Here is a 19,674-nt window from a genome sequence, read left to right on the forward strand (position 1 = left end):
AGGTGCCCGCCACCATGCTCGACTAATTTTTATTTTTGTACTTTTAGTAGAGACGGGGTTTCGCCATGTTGGCCAGGGTGGTCTCGAACTCCTGACCTCTGGTGATCTGTCCGCCTCGGCCTCCGGAATTACAGGCGTGAGCCACTGCGCCCAGTCTGCTATTGGTATTTCTAACCTTTCACTAGGCACAGGCTGGTCTGTCATCCTAAAATAACTAGTCCTATTATTCATTAGGCAGCACTATTTCCAATCTTAGAGTTTCAATCTTATCTCTAGTTTTCGATCCTGAAGATTTATTTTTAGTCTTTAGACAAAGAAGCATAGTGTCAATGGAAAAATGAACAGAGACCCTGTGGCGCTCTCCAAGTTTGTGACGTGATTTTCTCCAAAGGGACTCTGTAGTATCCTCCTTCATCTTTTGATGTTTGGCTCTCTGTTTTCACAGAAGAGAGTACTGGTGAAGTTATCTTAACTAAGTTGTTCAAAAGTTAACTAGAGGCTTGTTATTAAAATGTAGTCCAGGGACCAGCAGCATCAGGATCACCTGAGAACTTGTTAAAATGCAAATTATCAGGCCCCAGGTTGAATCCGTCTTTAGGATGGGAAATAGGAATCTGTGTTTTAATCAGCCTTCCATGTGATTCTTTTGCACACAGACACACACATTTAAGAAGCACTGTTCTAAATCCTTACTACTCAAAGGGCCCCTAGACCAACAGCATCAACATCATCTGGGAGCTTGTTAGGAATGCAGAGTCCCAGGTCTCATCCTAGAACCATGGAAGCAGAACCTGCATTTTAGCAGGATGCCCAGGTGACTGGTGCGCACACTAGAATTTGAGAAGCATAGGTCTAAAAGAGCAGCCCCCCTCAACTTGGAGTTCTCCTTCCACTGCCCATATAAGATGTGAGTTTGGTTTTTGTCTTTGTTTGACACACAACAAAATACCATATATGGGTAGCTTATAAACAACAGAAATTTATTTCTCACAGTTCTGGGGGCTGGGGAATCCAAGATCAAGGTGCCAACACATTCGGTGGCAGCTTTCTAGTTCATAGGTGGTGCCTTCTAGCTGTGTCCTCATGCAGTGGAAAGGGCAAGGGGGCTATCTGGTGTCTTTTTAAAATAAGGACACTAATCCCATTCCTGAGGGCTCCATGCTTATGACCTAATCACCTCCCAAAGGCCCCATCCCCTAATGCCAACACCTTAGAGGGTAGGATTTCAGCTTATGAATTTTGGTAGGACACAAACATTCAAGACACAACAGCTTCCTAAGGGAGCTGCTGTTTCCGAGAATGGGATATCCTATCTCATAGTGATGGCCTGGGAAGAGCCCCATGGTTCCAGACTCACTCTTGGTTTTTGTCATGTCCCACCGCACCTGGGCTGAACAAATGTGTTCACTAAAATGGAAACTCTGACCTGCACATTTTTAGGGGATTGAGGTTCACATTTCTTGTATGTGGAAGCAAGAGGATGCAAGATGCTACAGGCAGCAGCTTTCATCTTCCCTGTGTCTGAGCTGGAAGAAGAATCAATGACAGGGCCATCTGAAATATTTAAAACATGGGAACTTCTTGGTATTGGCAACTCACAAATCTAGATCGATGAATTTTTTTGTTGTTTTCTTGTTTTACTTTTATTTATTTTTTTTTTTTTTTTGAGACAGGGTTTTGTTCTGTTGCCCAGGCTGGAGTGCAGTGGCCACAATCACAGCTCACTGCTGTCTTGATCTCCCTGGGACCAGATGATCCTCCCACCTCAGCTTCCCAGAAGCTGAGACCACAAGTGTGAACCACCACACCCAGCTAATTTTTGTGTTTTTTGTAGACATGGGGGTCTCTCCATGTTGCCCAGGCTGGTCTCAAACTCCTGAGCTCAAGTTATGTACCTGCTTGGGCCTCCTAAAGTGCTGGGATTATAGGCATGAGCCACTTCACCCAGCCTATTTTTTGTTTAAGTGAATGGAGATAAGAAAAAGTCGGCATTTTTCAAGTAGCTACTTTCAAGGTGCCTAATTGCTCTATCAATTAGTTTTAATCTGCTCAAATAATATGTCAGGAATGTATATGATTCGAAATGTAGATTTTGACTCCTTGGCACTGTGAGTTCTGTTAAGACCTAAAGGGCATTCAAGAGAAATAAGACCCATTTCCATGCACTTGGAGCAAACTATGAAGCTTTTCAAGTATAGATTTCCACAGGATCTAATCTTGTCTAAGATAGAATTCCTTATAAGGTGCTTAGATGTAAAACTGCAACATTTCACAAATCTCCAGATGAATGCTATTCAGTGCAGGAACTACACCTTCATCTTAAGCTAGAAATTTAGTTTCATGAAAGCATTTGAGCTTTAGCTTGCCACGAAATATAGCTAGAGCCTCAGATTCTAAAATAAATAAGGACTGTAGATAAATCACCACCAACATGTTTCCTCTTATGAGTCTATAAAAGCATGGCAAATGAAATCATTTCATTTTAATTAGGAGACGGTTTAGTTGGCATTAAATTGTCAGCATTTAACTTTGAGGGCAGGGTAAAGGGAAGAGATTTCCAGCTGGTACATTGTTAAAAGAACTATGCGAATAGCACTTAGAGACTAGACTGGTAGTTCCCAGCACCTGTGGTACATTAGAATCACCTGGGGGAACTTAAAGACATTTCAGAAGCCTGGGTCTCACCCTAGAGATTCTAACTAATAATTAGAATGTGCTTGGGCTATCAATTTCCTTTTTTAAACACTGCAGATAATTCTAATGTGAACCTATAGTTGAAGACCATTGAACTAGATGATGTGAACTAAATTTGGTTTGGACAGGTGTTTCTCAAACTTTAATGTGCATTTGGATCACCTGGGGGCATTTGTGAACCACAGAGTTGGATTCAGTAAGCCTGGCGTCTGCACTGAGACTCTGTATTTCTAACAAGCTTCCAAGAGATACCAGGCAGGCATTTGGGCTTGCCAGATTCCTGTGCCCTGGGCTCACAAGGATACCAGGGCTTGTACCTTATTTCTAAACAAATTGTGTATTTTGAATACTATGAAGAGCTCCACCAAAGAAAAGGTAGTTCCAGTCTGCATTATGTCAGAGGTTCTCAAGCGTGGTTCCCTTGATCAGCGGGTTGATCATCGCGTAGGAGCTTACCATAAGTGCCCATTCTCAGGCCCTATCCCAAATCTACAGAATCAGCAACTTAGGGGCGGGGCCCAGTAATCTGCATTTTAACAAGCCTCCAGATGTCTATCATGCAGCAACCACGCCAGTAGGCGAGTATCAGAGCACCTGGTGCTAATGAGAGAGAAAATTAACTGAAGGGGATGTGTAGGTGGCCACGGAAGGGTAGGCTTGTTTTATTTTGAATTAATTTTATTGAGGTATAATTTATATATAATGATTGACTTTTAAGCTTTGATTTAAATTTTTCAAATGCTAACTAACCACCTTTAGGGCGATTACTTAAAATTTTAAATTCTCATTCCCTGGTTTTGCATGAAAATTCACACACACCCCACTGCATGTGTTGAAGTATTTGAAAGAAATTTACAGGTAACATAAAAGCAACGTAGGCACCCGTAGTGAGGTTGGGTAAGAGGGTATTTCAAGCTACAGGAAATTCAGGAGCTGGTGATTTCTAGGATCTAATAAGGCAGCAGGGAGCTGGCCGAGAGGAAGACTGTTGGAAGTTACAGCTCCTGCTTGAAAAAGTTCTGGGCTGGAAGATCTGGGCTTCTTGGGATAACTCTTACTGGATGATTCAGTACAGAAACCAGACAGAGGTCTACTTCTTAGAATTGGGGTACATGATCAGAACACGACTTGGGCCACTAGAGAAACCAGAGGTCTACTTCTTAGAATTGGGGTACATCAGAACATGACTTGGGCCACCAACTGCCCAGTCTAGACCTAAGGACCAAGGCCAGAGCCAGAAGAGCAGCAGGAGGAGCCAGAAGCTAAGGACCAGCATTCCCAAAGCCTGGGTCCCCATTCCCACAGCATTTGGTCCAGGTCTGAGGCCTGGGAATTATAAAATCCCAGCAGCAGAGGTGGAGAGTGAGAAGCTGATGGTACAGGCGGGACTTGACAACTGAAATGAACATTTTATCTTTCTAAAGTATTCATCTAGGACACTAAATCCAGGATAAAAACCCAGGATGGAAAGCTACCTCAGTGAGCCTGTGCTAATGAAACTGGTGGCTAAAAAGCAACAGCAGTTTTGCCCCCCGTCAAAATTAAAAAGACAACCCAATATTAATTTCAAAAGCCCTTGGGAAGTCAGTAATAATCCTCATCAAGTTTTCAAATTCTAAAAGAGAAGAATTGAAAGGGGGAAAAAGAGAGCAACTGGGGTCTCTTTTTCTTGACAGTCTGAAGCTACAGAGTAAAGTTGATGAAAGTGAAAGAAGACATGTATTAAGTGCCATATGATTTTTAAATCACCCTCAGAGCATGCTGAATGAGTATGAGCAAGAAATAAGCTGCCATCTATGAATATGGGTTGCTGTGTTTGAAAGATAGAACTGAATGGATGAGGATAATATTTACACATTCCTAGACAATATTAAATCATATGATTCTTTCACCCTCAGAGCATGGTGAATGAGTATCTGTGTAAGAAATAAGCTGCCATCTAGGAGGAGTATGCGTGGCTGTGTTTGAAAGATATAATTGAATGGGTGAGGATAATATTTATACATTCCTAGACAAAATTAATTTAGTCAGTCCCAGAGATTCAAAACAGTCTATCATCAGCCTGGCTGGTTATCTTAACAACACTGGCCAGTTAGGTCAAAAAAGGCCTCTAAATAGTCACAAGAAAAAAGAGGACACCTGTGCTGTTCTTGGTCAGCACTCAGAAGCTGCAGTCCCAAACTTTCATACCAAATGGCTTTCTTTGTTAGCATTCCTTAGACACAATTTTTGCATTGCCTAAGCCTGATTCTATATATAATAGATACCCTGTAGCAATGTTCTTTTTTTTTTTTTTTTTTTTTAGACGGAGTCTCGCTCTGTCGCCCAGGCTGGAGTGCCGTGGCCGGATCTCAGCTCACTGCAAGCTCCGCCTCCGGGTTTACGCCATTCTCCGCCTCAGCCTCCCGAGTAGCTGGGACTACAGGCGCCCGCCATCTCGCCCGGCTAATTTTTTGTATATTTTTAGTAGAGACGGGGTTTCACCGTGTTAGCCAGGATGGTCTCGATCTCCTGACCTCGTGATCCGCCCATCTCGGCCTCCCAAAGTGCTGGGATTACAGGCTTGAGCCACCGGGCCCGGCCCCTGTAGCAATGTTCTATTGGATCTATAAAATCTTGTCACAAACAACTGCATCTATTTCCAAATATCTACTACAATAAATATACTGTTATGGACACAAAAGATCAGGAGAGAAAAATGTATACATAGAGTATACTTACATTAATGCCTATGTTCACTTGTGCTTCTGATTTTAGATATACAACACATGATGTTCTTTAGTGCCTCAAAGTCTGCAGACCAACTACATTCCTACACCCCCAGAAATCTTTCAAAACGAAAATAAGACATTTGGTTTATTTTATGTAACATTATTTGGCATCCAAATGGAGAGCTCTAAAAGAATGGAGGGATTTTAAAATGTTGAGAAAACCAAAAGCATTATCTTATGCCAGTCAGCAACCATCAGTTTTTTGACAGCATACTTTTGGTCTCAACTCAGTCAAATTTGTAAAATTCTGTTGGTATGGGATGAGTAAACAGCTGGTGAATTAAAAGGTGTCCATAAAGTTGTTTCTTTAGTTAATGGCCTGTATTTATAACCCCCACGGTCACATTCTTCCTGACATGTACCTGTTGACAATGTTGGCAAATTAAGTCATGCCAAAGTAAACAGTATTTCAACTTGATGACAATCCTACCTGCTTAGCCTGAGATCAATATAATCATACCTGCTTAGCCTGAGATCAATATAACCAATCAAGAAGCCTTTGTCTAACTCTCAACTAGGCAGCATCAACCAATTTAGTTCAGGCAAATCAAATCTATAGGTAATTCTATAAACTAAATAGGACTTTCAATATAAGAGCTACTAAAAGGAATCTAAATCGGTGGGCTTGAGTTTCATGACCTGGTTCTCTCTCTTTTAAGATAGTCTCACTACACACAGCAGAAAAAAGCGATGAGTGAAGACAAGTGGAAGTGGAAAAACAGGGAAAATAAATAGAATAGTTATGGTAAATATGAATAAATGAATGCTTAGATTACATCATTGTTTTGATACTTCTAGAAAAATATTGAGCTGAATAATGCGTCTACAACATAATTTACTGACTTTGCTTAAGTACCACACTGGTTCTGAAAGATTTTAACGGTGTCACATCAAAAAAAAAAAAAAAAGTTTAGGAAACAGCTGAATAGCTTTCCTCCTTGCTGAGACCCACATAAGAATAATACTTCTTCTGAAAGTGCTACCGAAAAGAAACCTGTCTAAAGACTTTCTTATGCTTAGCTGACCAAACAATCCCCTTTATATGTGGACATTTTTAAGGAATTCTTTTTTCAGGCCACTAATTTGGGAAGTACTACTGTATGATTACAGCTCTCACAGATAATGATCTTAAAACATTGGCCTAAAGCATTTGATCACATAGTGTTACAGGTGAAAGGGGCTGTTCGTCCCTGCCTGCCCCGTTTTTATATGGATAAGCAAAATAAGCCAACTGGTTGCACACGGTGGCTCACGCCTGTAATCTCAACACTTTGGGAGGCTGAGGTGGGTGGATTACTTGAGGCCAGGAGTTTGAGACCAGCCTGGTCAACATGGTGAAACCCGGTCTCTACTAAAAATACAAAAATTAGCCGGGCATGGTGGCATGCACCTGTAATCCCAGGTACTTGGGAGGCCAAGGCACAAGAAAAACTTGTACCCGGGAGGTAGAGGTTGCAGTGAGCTGAGAACACACCACTGTATTCCAGCCTTGGGGGACAGAGTGAGACTCTGCCTAAGGGAAAAAAAAGAACAAGAAGCCAACTGTGAATTGCAGCACAGGGTGGTGGTAGAATTCAGGATCTAGGGCACTAGAGACAGCCACTGCCTGGGTCCAAAACACCACTTACTGGACGTATGGCCTTGGAAAAGTGAAGTTACTCAACCTCTCTGGGCGTCTTTATTTGTAAAATGAGGATAGTCATAATACCTGTCCCACAGACTTGTTGTGAGAGTTAAATGAGATAATACATATCAAGCACTTTGAGCAGTGTCTGACACAGAATATAAACTATTTTCCAGCTGCTGCTGCTACTATTATTAGTATTATTATTAGAGGCCAAGAAATCTTTTCCATTAAGAGCCAGATAATAAATATTTTGGGCTTTAGGGGCACACATTGTTCTCTGTTGTTTAGTTTTCCTGTTTTTATTTTATTTTATAAAAGTCGCTTCAAAAATGTTAAAGCCATTCTTAGTTCATTGGACATACAGAATCAGGCTAAGGGTTGTGTTCAGCCCACGGTCTGCACCTGCCAACCCCAGATTATGATCATTAAATTACTGGCTCCAGATCATAGAGCTTGGAGGCAACAAAGTCTCATGTAATACAAGGGATTCTACCCACCTCTTCATACCATCCATTTTTTAATTTTGCCACACAGATGAGAAAACATACAAATACATGTAGGCCCATGTTAGCATACATTATGTTCCCAATGGCAATTTTTGGCTAGCACTGGAAACTGGGGCCATGTGGAAAATGGAAAAGCAATTTCAAGTCAGTGACATTTTTCTCTCCCAGGGGCCAAAAGGTGAAATACAAACTTCACATTATGCTTCTAGTGCAATTAGAGTAATTCATTTTGCATTCCCTTGGTGGAGTCATTTGATAACACTTGCAACTAGGACAAAATGAGCTCCTCGGGGCTGGGCCTAGAGTCTCTTCTTATGAAACCTGTCAAGTTCATGAAAGGCAGTGGTGAGAAAGGCTCCAGCACTGAAAACCATGTGCCCCATGAAGAGCACAGCATTTCAAACACAACTGTGAAGGAGGCTGGATGATTTTTTTTTTTTTTTTTTTGAGATGGAGTCTCGCTCTGTCGCTCAGGCTGGAGTGCAGTGGCGCGATCTCGGCTCACTGCAAGCTCCGCCTCCCGGGTTTCCACCATTCTCCCGCCTCAGCCTCCGAGTAGCTGGGACTACAGGCGCCCGCCACCGCGCCCGGCTAGTTTTTTGTATTTTTAGTAGAGACGGGGTTTCACCGTGTTAGCCAAGAGGGTCTCGATCTCCTGACCTCGTGATCCACCCGCCTCGGCCTCCCAAAGTGCTGGGATTACAGGCTTGAGCCACCGCGCCCGGCCTGGATGATTTCTTAAACAGCAAGAGCTGAGCGCCCATGAAAATCCACCTCATGGATCATGGGGATTTGCAGTTACATTGAAGCCTAAGAAAAAGCTTTAATTTAAACAGGAAAATGCATATAATAAAATGCAGTATATTAAACAGCATGAGTCCAACTACATATAAAAAGGAAATTGTGTGGGTAATAAAAAGACACATTAGAGTGGTTATCAGCGCCGTGGGGAGAGGGGATGGGGAGGAACTGCTTATTGGGCATGGGGTTTCCTTTGGGGGTGATGAAAATGTTTTGAACGTAGGTAGAAGTGGTACTTGCTCATCATCGTGAATGTACTAAATGGCACTGAACTGTTCACTTTAAAATGGTTAATTTTATGTTATGCAAATTTCACTTGAATTAAGAAAAGGCACAGAAGGGGAAATGCACTCTAGGGGATGTTTAGTTTCTTTTTCTTTTACTACCCTGTACTTTCTACATAAAATGTAGTGCAACTACTCCTCTATCATGAACAATATTCCTTCAGCATTCAGGAAACACCAGTCAACAGTATAAAAACATACTGTCCATGCAAATGTTTAAATGACGTTGTCAACATGGTCAGTGCAGTTGCAGAGAACCTGGGAGCTAAGCGGAGGCTTGAGGCTTCTTTCATCTTTGATACTCCCATCCAAGGAAACCACTTCACTGATGCAGGTGACAAAATTCCCTGAAAACAACCGCAAATATCCTCTAGCTTCAGCTGCATGTTCCTGAAGAATCATTTTGACAGGAAGCTTTTAAGTAAGTCCAGCACTAAGAAAAATGACAGCTAAAAATCCACATTTCATTCCTTATGAAAGTAGGGAGTTTCAAAAAACAAACAAACAAACATAGACCTTTTCAGGATGTCAGAGGCCTAGAGATGTCCCACAGAGACAGAATAGAGCTCGCCCCATGGACAAGCCCCTAAGGATCCTGAGTAGTATATGATCTCTGTTCTATTGCATCACCCATAGCAGGTCATGCAACTAACAGGTTCTTCAGAGAAAAAAATTTAAACAAATTCATTGTTCCTTTTTCTCCCTGACCCAAAGTAACCAGGCCCTCAATTTCTGATTAGCTGTATCATCATACTCCTAGTTAATCAGAATTAGAATCTGGTCTCTATTTTAGCTTCTCTAACTTTACCCAGGAACAAAACCTCTGGATTCCACATTAAATGTTTCTCAGATCTTTCCTTCTTGTGTAACTGATTGAAGCCAAGAACAACTGATTTTCTTGCATTCTATCTCAGGATCTCTCAACCTTTAATGTCCACAGGAAATATCTGGAATGACTTCTCTCACCTCTCCAACTACAAAGCCTCCTATCCTAGTAGCTGACTCCTGGTGTCATGATGATGTAGTCCAGGTTAAGCTTATCTAGGGATGTCCATGTGTATACAAGTGTCCTGTCAAAGCAACTAGCCTGGACTGTCCTTTGCTCCTGGTATACTTTATTTTGCAAAGAGAGTCCTTCCTTAAGTCTTTTTTTTTTTTTTTTTTTTTTTTTGAGATGGAGTCTCACTCTGTTGCCAGGCTGGAGTGCAGTGGCATGATCTTGGCTCACTATGACCTCCACCTCCCGGGTTCAAGTGATTCTCCTGCCTCAGCTTCCTGAGTAGCTGGAACTACAGGCATGGGCCACCAGGCCTGGCTAATTTTTGTATTTTTAGTAGAAATAGGGTTTCACCATGTTAGCCAGGATGGTCTCGATCTCTTGATCTTGTGATCCACCCGCCTCGGCCTCCCAAAGTGCTGGGATTACAGGTGTGAGCCATCACGCCTGGCCAGTCCTTCCTTAAGTCTTATAAGAGAAAGTGACTTCAAAGGACACATGGTGCAATTCCCTTCTTTTACAAATTAGGATTAAAAAGATTAATATAATTGAAATGATTTGTCCAAGTTCAGGTTTCATCAAAAAAATAATTATTGGATGAATAGCTGAATGAAGAAATAAAGGAACAAAGATATCTTTCATTTAAAATGCCAATAAGGGGAACACATTAAGTCAATATTAGCATTCATTTTAGTGCAAGTGTGTTAATGCCACATGGTGCCCGATGTCTATAGCTAGAGTTCTAAATGATCACAGACACCTTTGTCATTTTGCACAATGTTTAAAAAATGAGTTGTCAACATTTTAGTATCAAGAGATTTCATGTAAAAAAAACCACGTTAGTATTAAATGAACATGAAAACAATCTAGAAACCTCAGGCCCATGTTTTGGTAGTTGAAAAACCAGCTGGAAATAAGTGAAAGTGCCTCCCTCAACAGCATATGTACACTCTGACTTGCTAAAGTCCACACCCTCCCGTATTTGTCTTTGCCTGACACTTTCTCAGCTATTCACATCATCTCCCTGGCTCCCGCAGGCATCTGAGTTCACAAAATCTGGTCTAAAGGAACTATCACTTTTGGTGATGCATAAATAAATAATTCAGAGTTCAGAGAGAGCCATCATGGATGAGACACTGAGGTAGCAGCTGCTAGGATAGATGGTCTTGTAAGAACAAATGAGAACTGAAAGGCAAGGAAAAAGGAGCCACAGAGGAAAAAGGTCGTCATAGGAGGCCCCAGGAGATAGATCTCACCAGATCCACAGATTCTCTGATGACCACAGCCCGTGTAAGGCAGAGACTGATGGTCTGTAAATTCAACCCAGCAATAGAAATAACAATAAAACCCAGTATCTTTATTTGGCAAAAAGAAAACTCTTAGGTGGGATGGGGCATTTAAACGTAAGAATATGCACTCAATTATTTGCTCTGATTCACAGCTCTGCACTCCGGACAGCTTCTTAATGCCCCCCTCTCACTGATTTGTTTCCAATGAACTCAGAAGAGCTTCAAGAAAAACAACTAACAAGAAAATGTCAACTTGCAGTCTTGGAAACATGAAAAAAAAAAAAAAATTAACACAGAGACCTACACACTCATCCCACACTTGAGCCTCAAAAACTGTTGAGGCAATGTGGTGAAGAAGCTTTTATTAATTAGTATACTGGGGTTTGGTTGATCAACAGGCAGTTCAGATTTACAATTTAGCTGCTTTAGTATTCAGCAGGCATCGGCTCAGTTGAGCCTGGGCAGCAGACCACTAAATTAATGTAATTTCTTCAAGGCCCTCTGCAAGTAAAGCAGGATATAAATGCTAGTGATTGAGCTTTTCTGCATAACAGTGGTTCTCTAACTTGAGTGTGCATCAGAAATCACCTGGAAGGCTGGTGAAATCCCAGGTTTCTGATTCAGTAGGGTGGGGCATGGCCTGGGAATCTGCATCTCTAATAAGTTCTCAGGTATTGAGAGCCACTGGCCTATACAGTACAATTAAAACTAAATTTTAAGAAATGCAATAGCACTTCTAAGAAGCCCCCAGATGAGGCTGAAGTCTCTGATCCTTTGGGGTAATGCTGTGGTTGAGTATCAGTAGAGGAACTGGCTGCAGGGCTTGGAGGCTTTGCAGGATGTTAGCAAAGCCAGTAGGACTCAATTTAAATAGAGACTCAATTTTTTTTTTTTTTTCAGTGAAACAAAGAATAAATTCCTTCTCCTGGAACCATTGCGGTAAGTCTTCCACTCAACACAATCCAAGTTTAGCAAAGCAATTTTGACATTCAGTCCAATTTGTTAAAATAATAATTTATTACTGGTAACAAATGACCTGACTTTATCTTTTTGTATACAAAAGAATACATAATATTTTTGTAATTTAATTTCCATAGTGGTTATTCACATGCTTATTTGATGACTTGATTACAAGGCGTAATTTATGAAGTTTGCCAATTATTTACAAACCTGCATAAAGTATAATGAGCAGTCTGGTCTAAATTCAATCTCAATCTTTGCATTTTGAATCTCATAATAAGAGCTTATTTTTTGTAATCAAAGAAAAATTCAACTTGGTATAAAATAATAGACTTATTTATGGAGATGTTGAATGAGGCCTGCATTTCCATCTTACATCTAGTGACTCTGTGATTTCAGTTTGCTGTGCAGTGCCAGCTGTAACTTATTAATGAAAGACATCTGAACTGCCTTCAACTTGCTAGACACCGAAATCCTTCCAAGCTAGTTGTATTCTGAGCGAGGGAAAAAAAGAAAGAAAGAAAACGTGAGAGGAACTAACATTGCTTTTCTAATGAAATTAATTTATTAGAAAGCTCAGTATTCAATTATTTGTATAGCTTCTTATAAAACAGTGAGCAAAAAGATGAGAATGATTCCAGAATTAAAGAAAAAAAAAAAAGAGCTTTACAGTTTAGAAAAAAATGGGAAAATAGCTTCATTTGGCTGCATTTATTCTTTTTTTGAGACGGAGTTTCGCTCTTGTCGCACAGGCTGGAGTGAAGTGGCGCAATCTCGGCTCACTGTAACCTCTGCCTCCTGGGTTCAAGCAATTCTCCTGACTCGGCCTCCAGCATAGCTGGGATTATAGGCACCCACCACCACACCCGGCTAATTTTTTTTTTTTTTTAATTTTTAGTAGGTTGCATTTATTCTTAAATGTTTTAAGCTTTATGACATATAAGACTCACCTATTACTGAAAGGCATACTAGGTTTGGGGTAAATATGACAGCAATTTATTAGTAATTCTTTTTAATAGACTGTTGTTCAGGAGAGGAAATGAAAGCTAAATTTTCCAACTGTAACGACAGGAAGGATTTAGGTAAGCAGGAGATATAATGATCCAAACTGGAAAGAGGCCAGGACACCAGGGTCAAAACCTCCAGTCTCGTCATGGATTCTTAGCAGCAGTCCTATTACATCCTGAAATGTGACTCTAAAAATAACACACGGGATCCCAGATTTTTGTGTTCCCTTTAGACTATCATTGAATCACATTTTCTCACTCTTGCTGTCAAAGGATCATCTTCCTAGCTGTTCTAACAACTAAACTGTACAAAACTGAGGTGTACAACATTAAGGATTATACATTTTTATCACCTGGGTTGGAATTCATTTAGTCAACATAAATACCTCAATAGAACAGGTGCAAAATTGAGGTGTACAACATTATGGGATGTACTGATTTGAGCCATCTCCCCTGGACTGTACTTGCTCAGGGCACAGGGCGAAGTGGGTGCAGCATATAGAGCATGAGAAGACCTAGTTTTAGGTTGAACTCTGGCCCAGCTTGCTGTGAGGTCTCAGTTCCTTTACCTCTCTGGCTTCATTTTTCTCATCTGAAAAATGAGGTAAGAAGCCCTCTGTCCTGCAGACAGAGGAAGAAAATAAATGAATAAATGGATATTATGGTAAGTAAGTAGTGTTAAGAAGAAATATAAAGCAGGAAAAGGAGTGAGGAAGTGCTGAAGGCTGGTGAAACGGGATGCTCCTGCTAAGGCAATTTTCCAGCAGACACATGAGGGCTGTAGGGGAGAAAGGTCTGGGAAAGAGGGTGATCCAGACGGAAGGAACAGGAAATGCCGAGTCCAAGAGGCTAGAAGAAAATGCATAGGAGGAAAGAGAGAGATTAAGGTAGAAAGGTGAAGGGAGTGGGGATGATATCTAGCAGGGCCTTGGAGGGTTCTGAGCAGTGGAGTGATGTGATCTGAATTACATTTCAAAACATCCCTCCATCTGCTGTTTTTATACTAGACTAAAATGGGCATGGCTAAGGCAAAGAGACCAGTTAGACACCTCTTGGGGCACAATAGGGAAGACATGATATTGGCCTTGACCACTGTGTCATGATGATGTTGGTGAGGAGCAGCTGGATTCTGGATACCTGCTGAGGGTAGAGCAAATAGTATTTGTGAACAGACTAACATAGGATGTAAGAGGAAGGTGTCCATGTTCTCTGCAACTGAGAGCACATCTGTTGAGATGAAAATGACTGTGGCAGAAGCAGATGAGAAGAGTTGAAAGCTTTGATTTGGGACTTATCGGTAAGGGAGATAGGTATATGGAACTGAGCACAAATCTCCTAAACAGGTAAGAGTGGCAACGCAAGCTTATTTACTCTCAAAGCAGAGAGAGAAGGTAAAGAAAAGACAAGGTGAGCTACCAAGGTGTCTCTTACAATGTTATTATCTTTTACTGAAAAAGCACAATCATATTTTCAGAGTCATAGGCACTAGAAAGTATTTTGTATTTATTTAAAATCCAATCCTGAGAAACTCAGATTTCAGACAATATTTCATTGACTCTTAAAGCACCCACGTGAATAAGAAAAAAACTATCAGAGACCCTCTTTGAGAAGTAGAAAAATAAAGAAGGGAAAATGGCTTGCTGAAAGTCAGGAAAGCTTTCTCCATGTGGAACGTGGTCCTTGGTATAAAAGACACTAAGTTCAAAGTTGACCCTTTTGCCTAGATTAAATGTTGGGTTAAGTGAATTATTCTGAATGGTCAGATCTTAAGTGTAATTAGAGCCTAGAAATTAAAAAAAGACTCGTGAATCTCATAGGATACTCATAAGCAAGTTCTATACTAGAAACTCACTTAACTTATATTTCACTTGTCAGACCAAGGCTCATCAGGTGTTCATAAGACAAGCAAAATATACAGATTGCCCAGGGAGTGCTGGACTCTCCCAGCTGGCAAGCTACTTTCCAATATTTTGTACCCTTTTGCTCTCACCTTACATGTCTATCATGAGTTACTTATGTTTGTTTTCAAGTCTATTTATTGTCAGTTGTCATAAAAATTACATAAACCAATGATTGAATCTTGTGGAAAAAAAGAGCGTTGTCATTTCTCTAGTTGAATATTTTGGCAAGATTTCTTTAAAGGCAAGTTGCTAAAAATATTTCTCTCAAATTCCGTGTAGACAGGATAACTAAAAGATTAGGGAGAAAAGTCACAGAACTGTAGGATTTTACATTCCATTGCACTCTGCCCAATGAGTGTCCTTAGTCTCAGATCCACTTTAAAGAAACCAAACTGGCTATCTGAGGCATTCAAAGTATAGAGAAAAAACAAACAAACAAACAAAAAAACCAAAAACCAAAAACATAAAACCCACTCAATAGACCCATAGTTAATGAAAAGGCTTGTCACTAACATTAAAAGATTAGTCAACAATAGAACAACATTTATATGCTTTAAGTTACAGTGTTTAAGGTATATATGAATTAATTTAAAAAAATGATTACTTCCTCGAATTGACTCTTGTGATAAACTGACCAAAAATGCAGCTTCTCATTGCAAGGGCTAAGTAAGAGGGCTGTTAGTGTATTTCATGGCCCCATGATTCTGGGCTCCTAGAATATACTCATGTTTGAGTAGAACCACTCACTGAGTCACAAACAATATTTCATGTACCCTGGGAGAGCTCTACATTTCTCATGGACCCAATTTGATTTATGTATCCTGCCATTATTTTGAACTGAGGTAATTATATCTATGTGTATTTCATATGAAGCCTTTCACTTTGATGGCTTGTGTGTTCTATTAGGAACAGAAACACATAGAAAGGAATAGAAATAAAACAGTGGTGATGGAGAAAATGCTGTCAATGCTGAAAGTGGTAAATATACTTATTTTAAGTTTTGAGATAAGGAAGTGGGTAAGAGTATCCACATGCATGTATATTTGGTGAAAAAATATACTCAATATTTTCTCCAAGTGTCAATCAACCAAAAGGACAATGCACTGTCCAGTATGGACAATGAGATTTATATTTATTTATATATTATGCTATTAATGAAATTCAATGCAATAGTTCCCAGAAACTGAAACACTTACTTTCTTCAGTAAGAGCATGCTCAAATAGTATTGAGTTTGAATTTAAAAAATCCAATACAGAATTATTTTTTAGCTCTTACTGGCCAGCTGCTCTTAAATTTCCATGTAAATGATATTAGGAGAAAATCTTCAAATCTTACCTTGAAGTACACATCCCCCCACTCCTAACCCTCAAACATATACCACTGGTCATGGAACAACATGGGTTTGAACTGTGTGGGCCCACTTATACATGGATTTTTTTTTTTTCAGTGAAAGTTACACCAATGTGCCTGCTTCTCCTGACTCCACTTCCACCTTCTCCACCTCTGCCACCCCTGAGACACCAAGACCAACCTCTTCCTCTTCTTCCTCCTCCACTTACTCAACATGAGGATGATAAGGATAAAGACTTTTATGATGATCAACTTCCACTTCACGGACAATAAACATATTTTTTTCTTCCTTATGATTTTCTTATTAACATTTGCTTTTCTCTAGCTTACTTTATTGTAAGAATACAATAGGCAATACATATACCATACAAAAAGTATGTGAGTTGACTGTTGATATTATCAGTAAGGCTTTCAGTTAATAGTAGGCTATTAAGTTTGGGAGAAGTCAAAAGTTACACATGGATTTTCAACTGCACAGGGATATGGTACCCCAATCCCCACATTGTTCAAGGGTCAACTGTACATATCCACAGTCTACTCAAGAGTATGTTTCAGAACACGGTTCTTAGAATGGGCCAAGACTAACAGCAACCAAATTATGGAAAGCAAAAACATTACGAGATATACTGATTTGAGCCATCTCCCCAGGACTGTATTTGTTCAGGGCACAGGGCAAAGTGGGTGCAGCATATAGGGCATAAGAAGACCTGGTTTTAGGTTGGACTCTGGCCCAGCTTGCTGTGTGGTCTCAGAGTTCCTTTACCTCTCTGGCTTTATTTTTTCTCATCTGAAAAATGAGGTGAGAAGCCCTTCCCAAGGGCTCCATTTCCAACCCTAAAATTCTGTGCCTCTGTCATCCTAATAGCAAACACATATCGAGGGCTTTCAATGAGAAAGGCAGTACGCAAAGTGCTTCCCATGTAATAACTCATGTAAGCCTCACACTCATCCTAAGAGCAGATATTCTGGTACTGTTCCCATTTTACAGATGAAGAAAATGAGGCGCAGAGAGGTCCAGCTGTACATCTGCTTCACACAGCTAGGAAGGGGACGAGCAACGATTTGAATAGAGGCAATGTGGCCCCAAAGCCCCAATATTTGAGCTCATACTGCATCATCCTGTTTCTTGTAATATGAATTGGTAATTATAGAAGGAGTTGATCTCAGCAGAGTAATAAAAGAACTTAAAGGAACTGCAAAATCTGTTCTCTTGAAGTGAGGTGACATGAACGATCGCATAAAACCACCACAATAAGGACAGAATCAAACACTCTTACGTGACATGGAGCATCCATTTCTGCCTCCAAAGTTACAAACCAGGAGTTCTCAAACTTCACCGTACATCTGAGTCACCAGGACAGTCTTGTCAAAAATGAAGATTCAGGGTCAGAACATCTGGGTGGGCATGAGAGTCAAATATGTAACAAGCTCCCAGGAGGGGTCAGCACTTCTAGAATGAGGACCATACTTTGTGAGTGAGGGTAATAGAGCTTTGATGGTTTAGGGGTCAACAGAACTCAATTCTGCCATAAGTTATCTCTGGATTCATGGTTAAGTTTTGTAATCTCAGTGTCCTCAAATAATATTCCCTGTACATTTCCTTTTAGCGCTAAAATTCAGTATTTCTAATGATATTAGAAATTCATCCTACACTGAGTTTCCACTTGTAGGAACCCTCTCTCATTCAGCCTACACTGAGTTTTCAATTATAGGGTTAATGAGAGGACAAAATGCCTCCCCATTCCCCCAAACCCTTCTCTGCCATGGAAAGTGAAGGCTTAGTCCTTCTCACACACATTACAGAAAGATAACAGGAGCTCTGTACAGAGGTAAAATCACCCTGTAAACACGTGATTAGCAGAAAAAATATTTAAGAGGCTTTCTACTTCTTTGAGAAGTCTCTTTGAGACTCACTTGCCAGGGCAATGGTATGTTGGGTATTAAAAGACTGATCTTAACCCAATATTTTAATAACTTATTGGGAGGGGGAGTTTGGATTTCTTAGCCATCCAGACCTGCACTGCCCACCCAGTATAGTGGCCATTAGCCATATGCAGCTATTGAACACCTAAAAGTGGTTAGCCTGATTTGAAAATACACATCAGATTTCTAAGACTTCGTATGAGCAAAAGAATGTAAAATATGTCACTAATAAATTTTATATTGGTCTCCTACTAAAATGACAATATTTTAGGTCTACTGGATTAAACTAAATATTTTATTAAGATTAATTTTACCTGTATCTTATTACTTTTAATACATGGCTACAAGAAAAATTTAAATTATATATGTGGCTCACATTGCATTTCTACTGGGTGGTATTGACCTAGACCTTTGTTACTCAAACCGTAGTTGTCAGATGAGTAGTATCCATGCCACCTGGGAGCTTGTTAGAAAAGGATCCTCAGACCTATTGAATCCGAATCTGCATTTTAGCAAGAGCACAGGGGACTCTGGTATACACTCAAGTTGGAGAAGTGCTGGACTAGTTTTCCCTACAACATATCATAGTAGGTATTTGGGTTGCTGGCCCACAGGAGCGACATGCTAAAAGGGTATTGTGTTTGCCGATTTTCTACAGAAACATGTCAGAAAAGCAATGCTACCTTTTAAATTATCATACAATTTAAGTATATAAAAATATAGCACACATAAAATTAAACACACAACATATATACATTGGGGGGGAGGGGAAGAGAAGGAGGCCATTTAACTGAAGCTACCTTAGTTACTTCTGGATTTTCAGCCACCATGTAGGTAAAACTAATGTTCACTAGATCTATGCCACTGCAGACACAAACTATTCGACCTTCCAGATCATTTTCTGATTTTCCAACAGCTTCAAGAGCAGCCAAGATTTTGGGATCCTGTATAGAGGTACACAGAGAAAAAAAATAAGTTAGATCACAGAGCATGGAGGAAGAAACTTGGTAAAAAGCAACCACATTTAATGTAAAAATACACATAAGGGCCCAGATACTTAGCATTATTCGAAAACCTGTAGAGGTGAAATTTGTAACACTATATATTCCTTGAAATCAACTGATAAGAAAGGTATTACAAATTTTTTGGTTGGGGGAGGTACGGAGTCTCTGCTCTGTCACCCAGGCTGGAGAACAGTGGCGCATTCTCAGCTCACTGCAACATCTGCCTCCCTGGCTCAAGGGATCCTCCCACAGAAGCCTCCTGAGTAGTTGGGACTACAGGCACATGCTAACACACCCTCATTTTTGTAGAGACAGGGTTGCACTATGTTGCCCAGGCTGGTCTCCAACTCACTCCTTGGCTCAAGGGATCTGCCTCCCTCTGCCTCCCAAAGTGCTAAGAGGTGTGAGCCACTGTGTCTGGCCTAAAATTTTTGATTTAGAAACCAGATGTGAGGGTCTTTGTTTAGAGTTTTGATTGTAGTTGTCGGAGGACCTGGAATATGGCAACAGGATAGAAAAGCCTTTTATTAGGGTCTGCTTGTCCACAAAGCCTCTCTCT

General features: G+C 40.4%; 1 protein-coding gene across 17 annotated transcripts in view; it reads right to left on the bottom strand.

Annotated features, from left to right (window-relative positions):
- Positions 1–19,674, bottom strand: part of PLCB4 (phospholipase C beta 4) — a 419,870-nt gene that overhangs the window by 123,870 nt on the left and 276,326 nt on the right. For all 17 annotated transcript variants that reach the window (XM_033185629.1, XM_033185625.1, XM_033185628.1 and 14 more), the window contains one exon: positions 18,912–19,055. In XM_033185629.1, coding sequence (XP_033041520.1) covers positions 18,912–19,055 — 144 coding nt within the window. The remainder of the gene's footprint in view (positions 1–18,911; positions 19,056–19,674) is intronic.

This window comes from Trachypithecus francoisi, unplaced genomic scaffold (genome assembly GCF_009764315.1).
Source record: "Trachypithecus francoisi isolate TF-2019V2 unplaced genomic scaffold, Tfra_2.0 Lachesis_group21, whole genome shotgun sequence".
In the NCBI taxonomy this organism is placed as follows: domain Eukaryota; kingdom Metazoa; phylum Chordata; class Mammalia; order Primates; family Cercopithecidae; genus Trachypithecus; species Trachypithecus francoisi.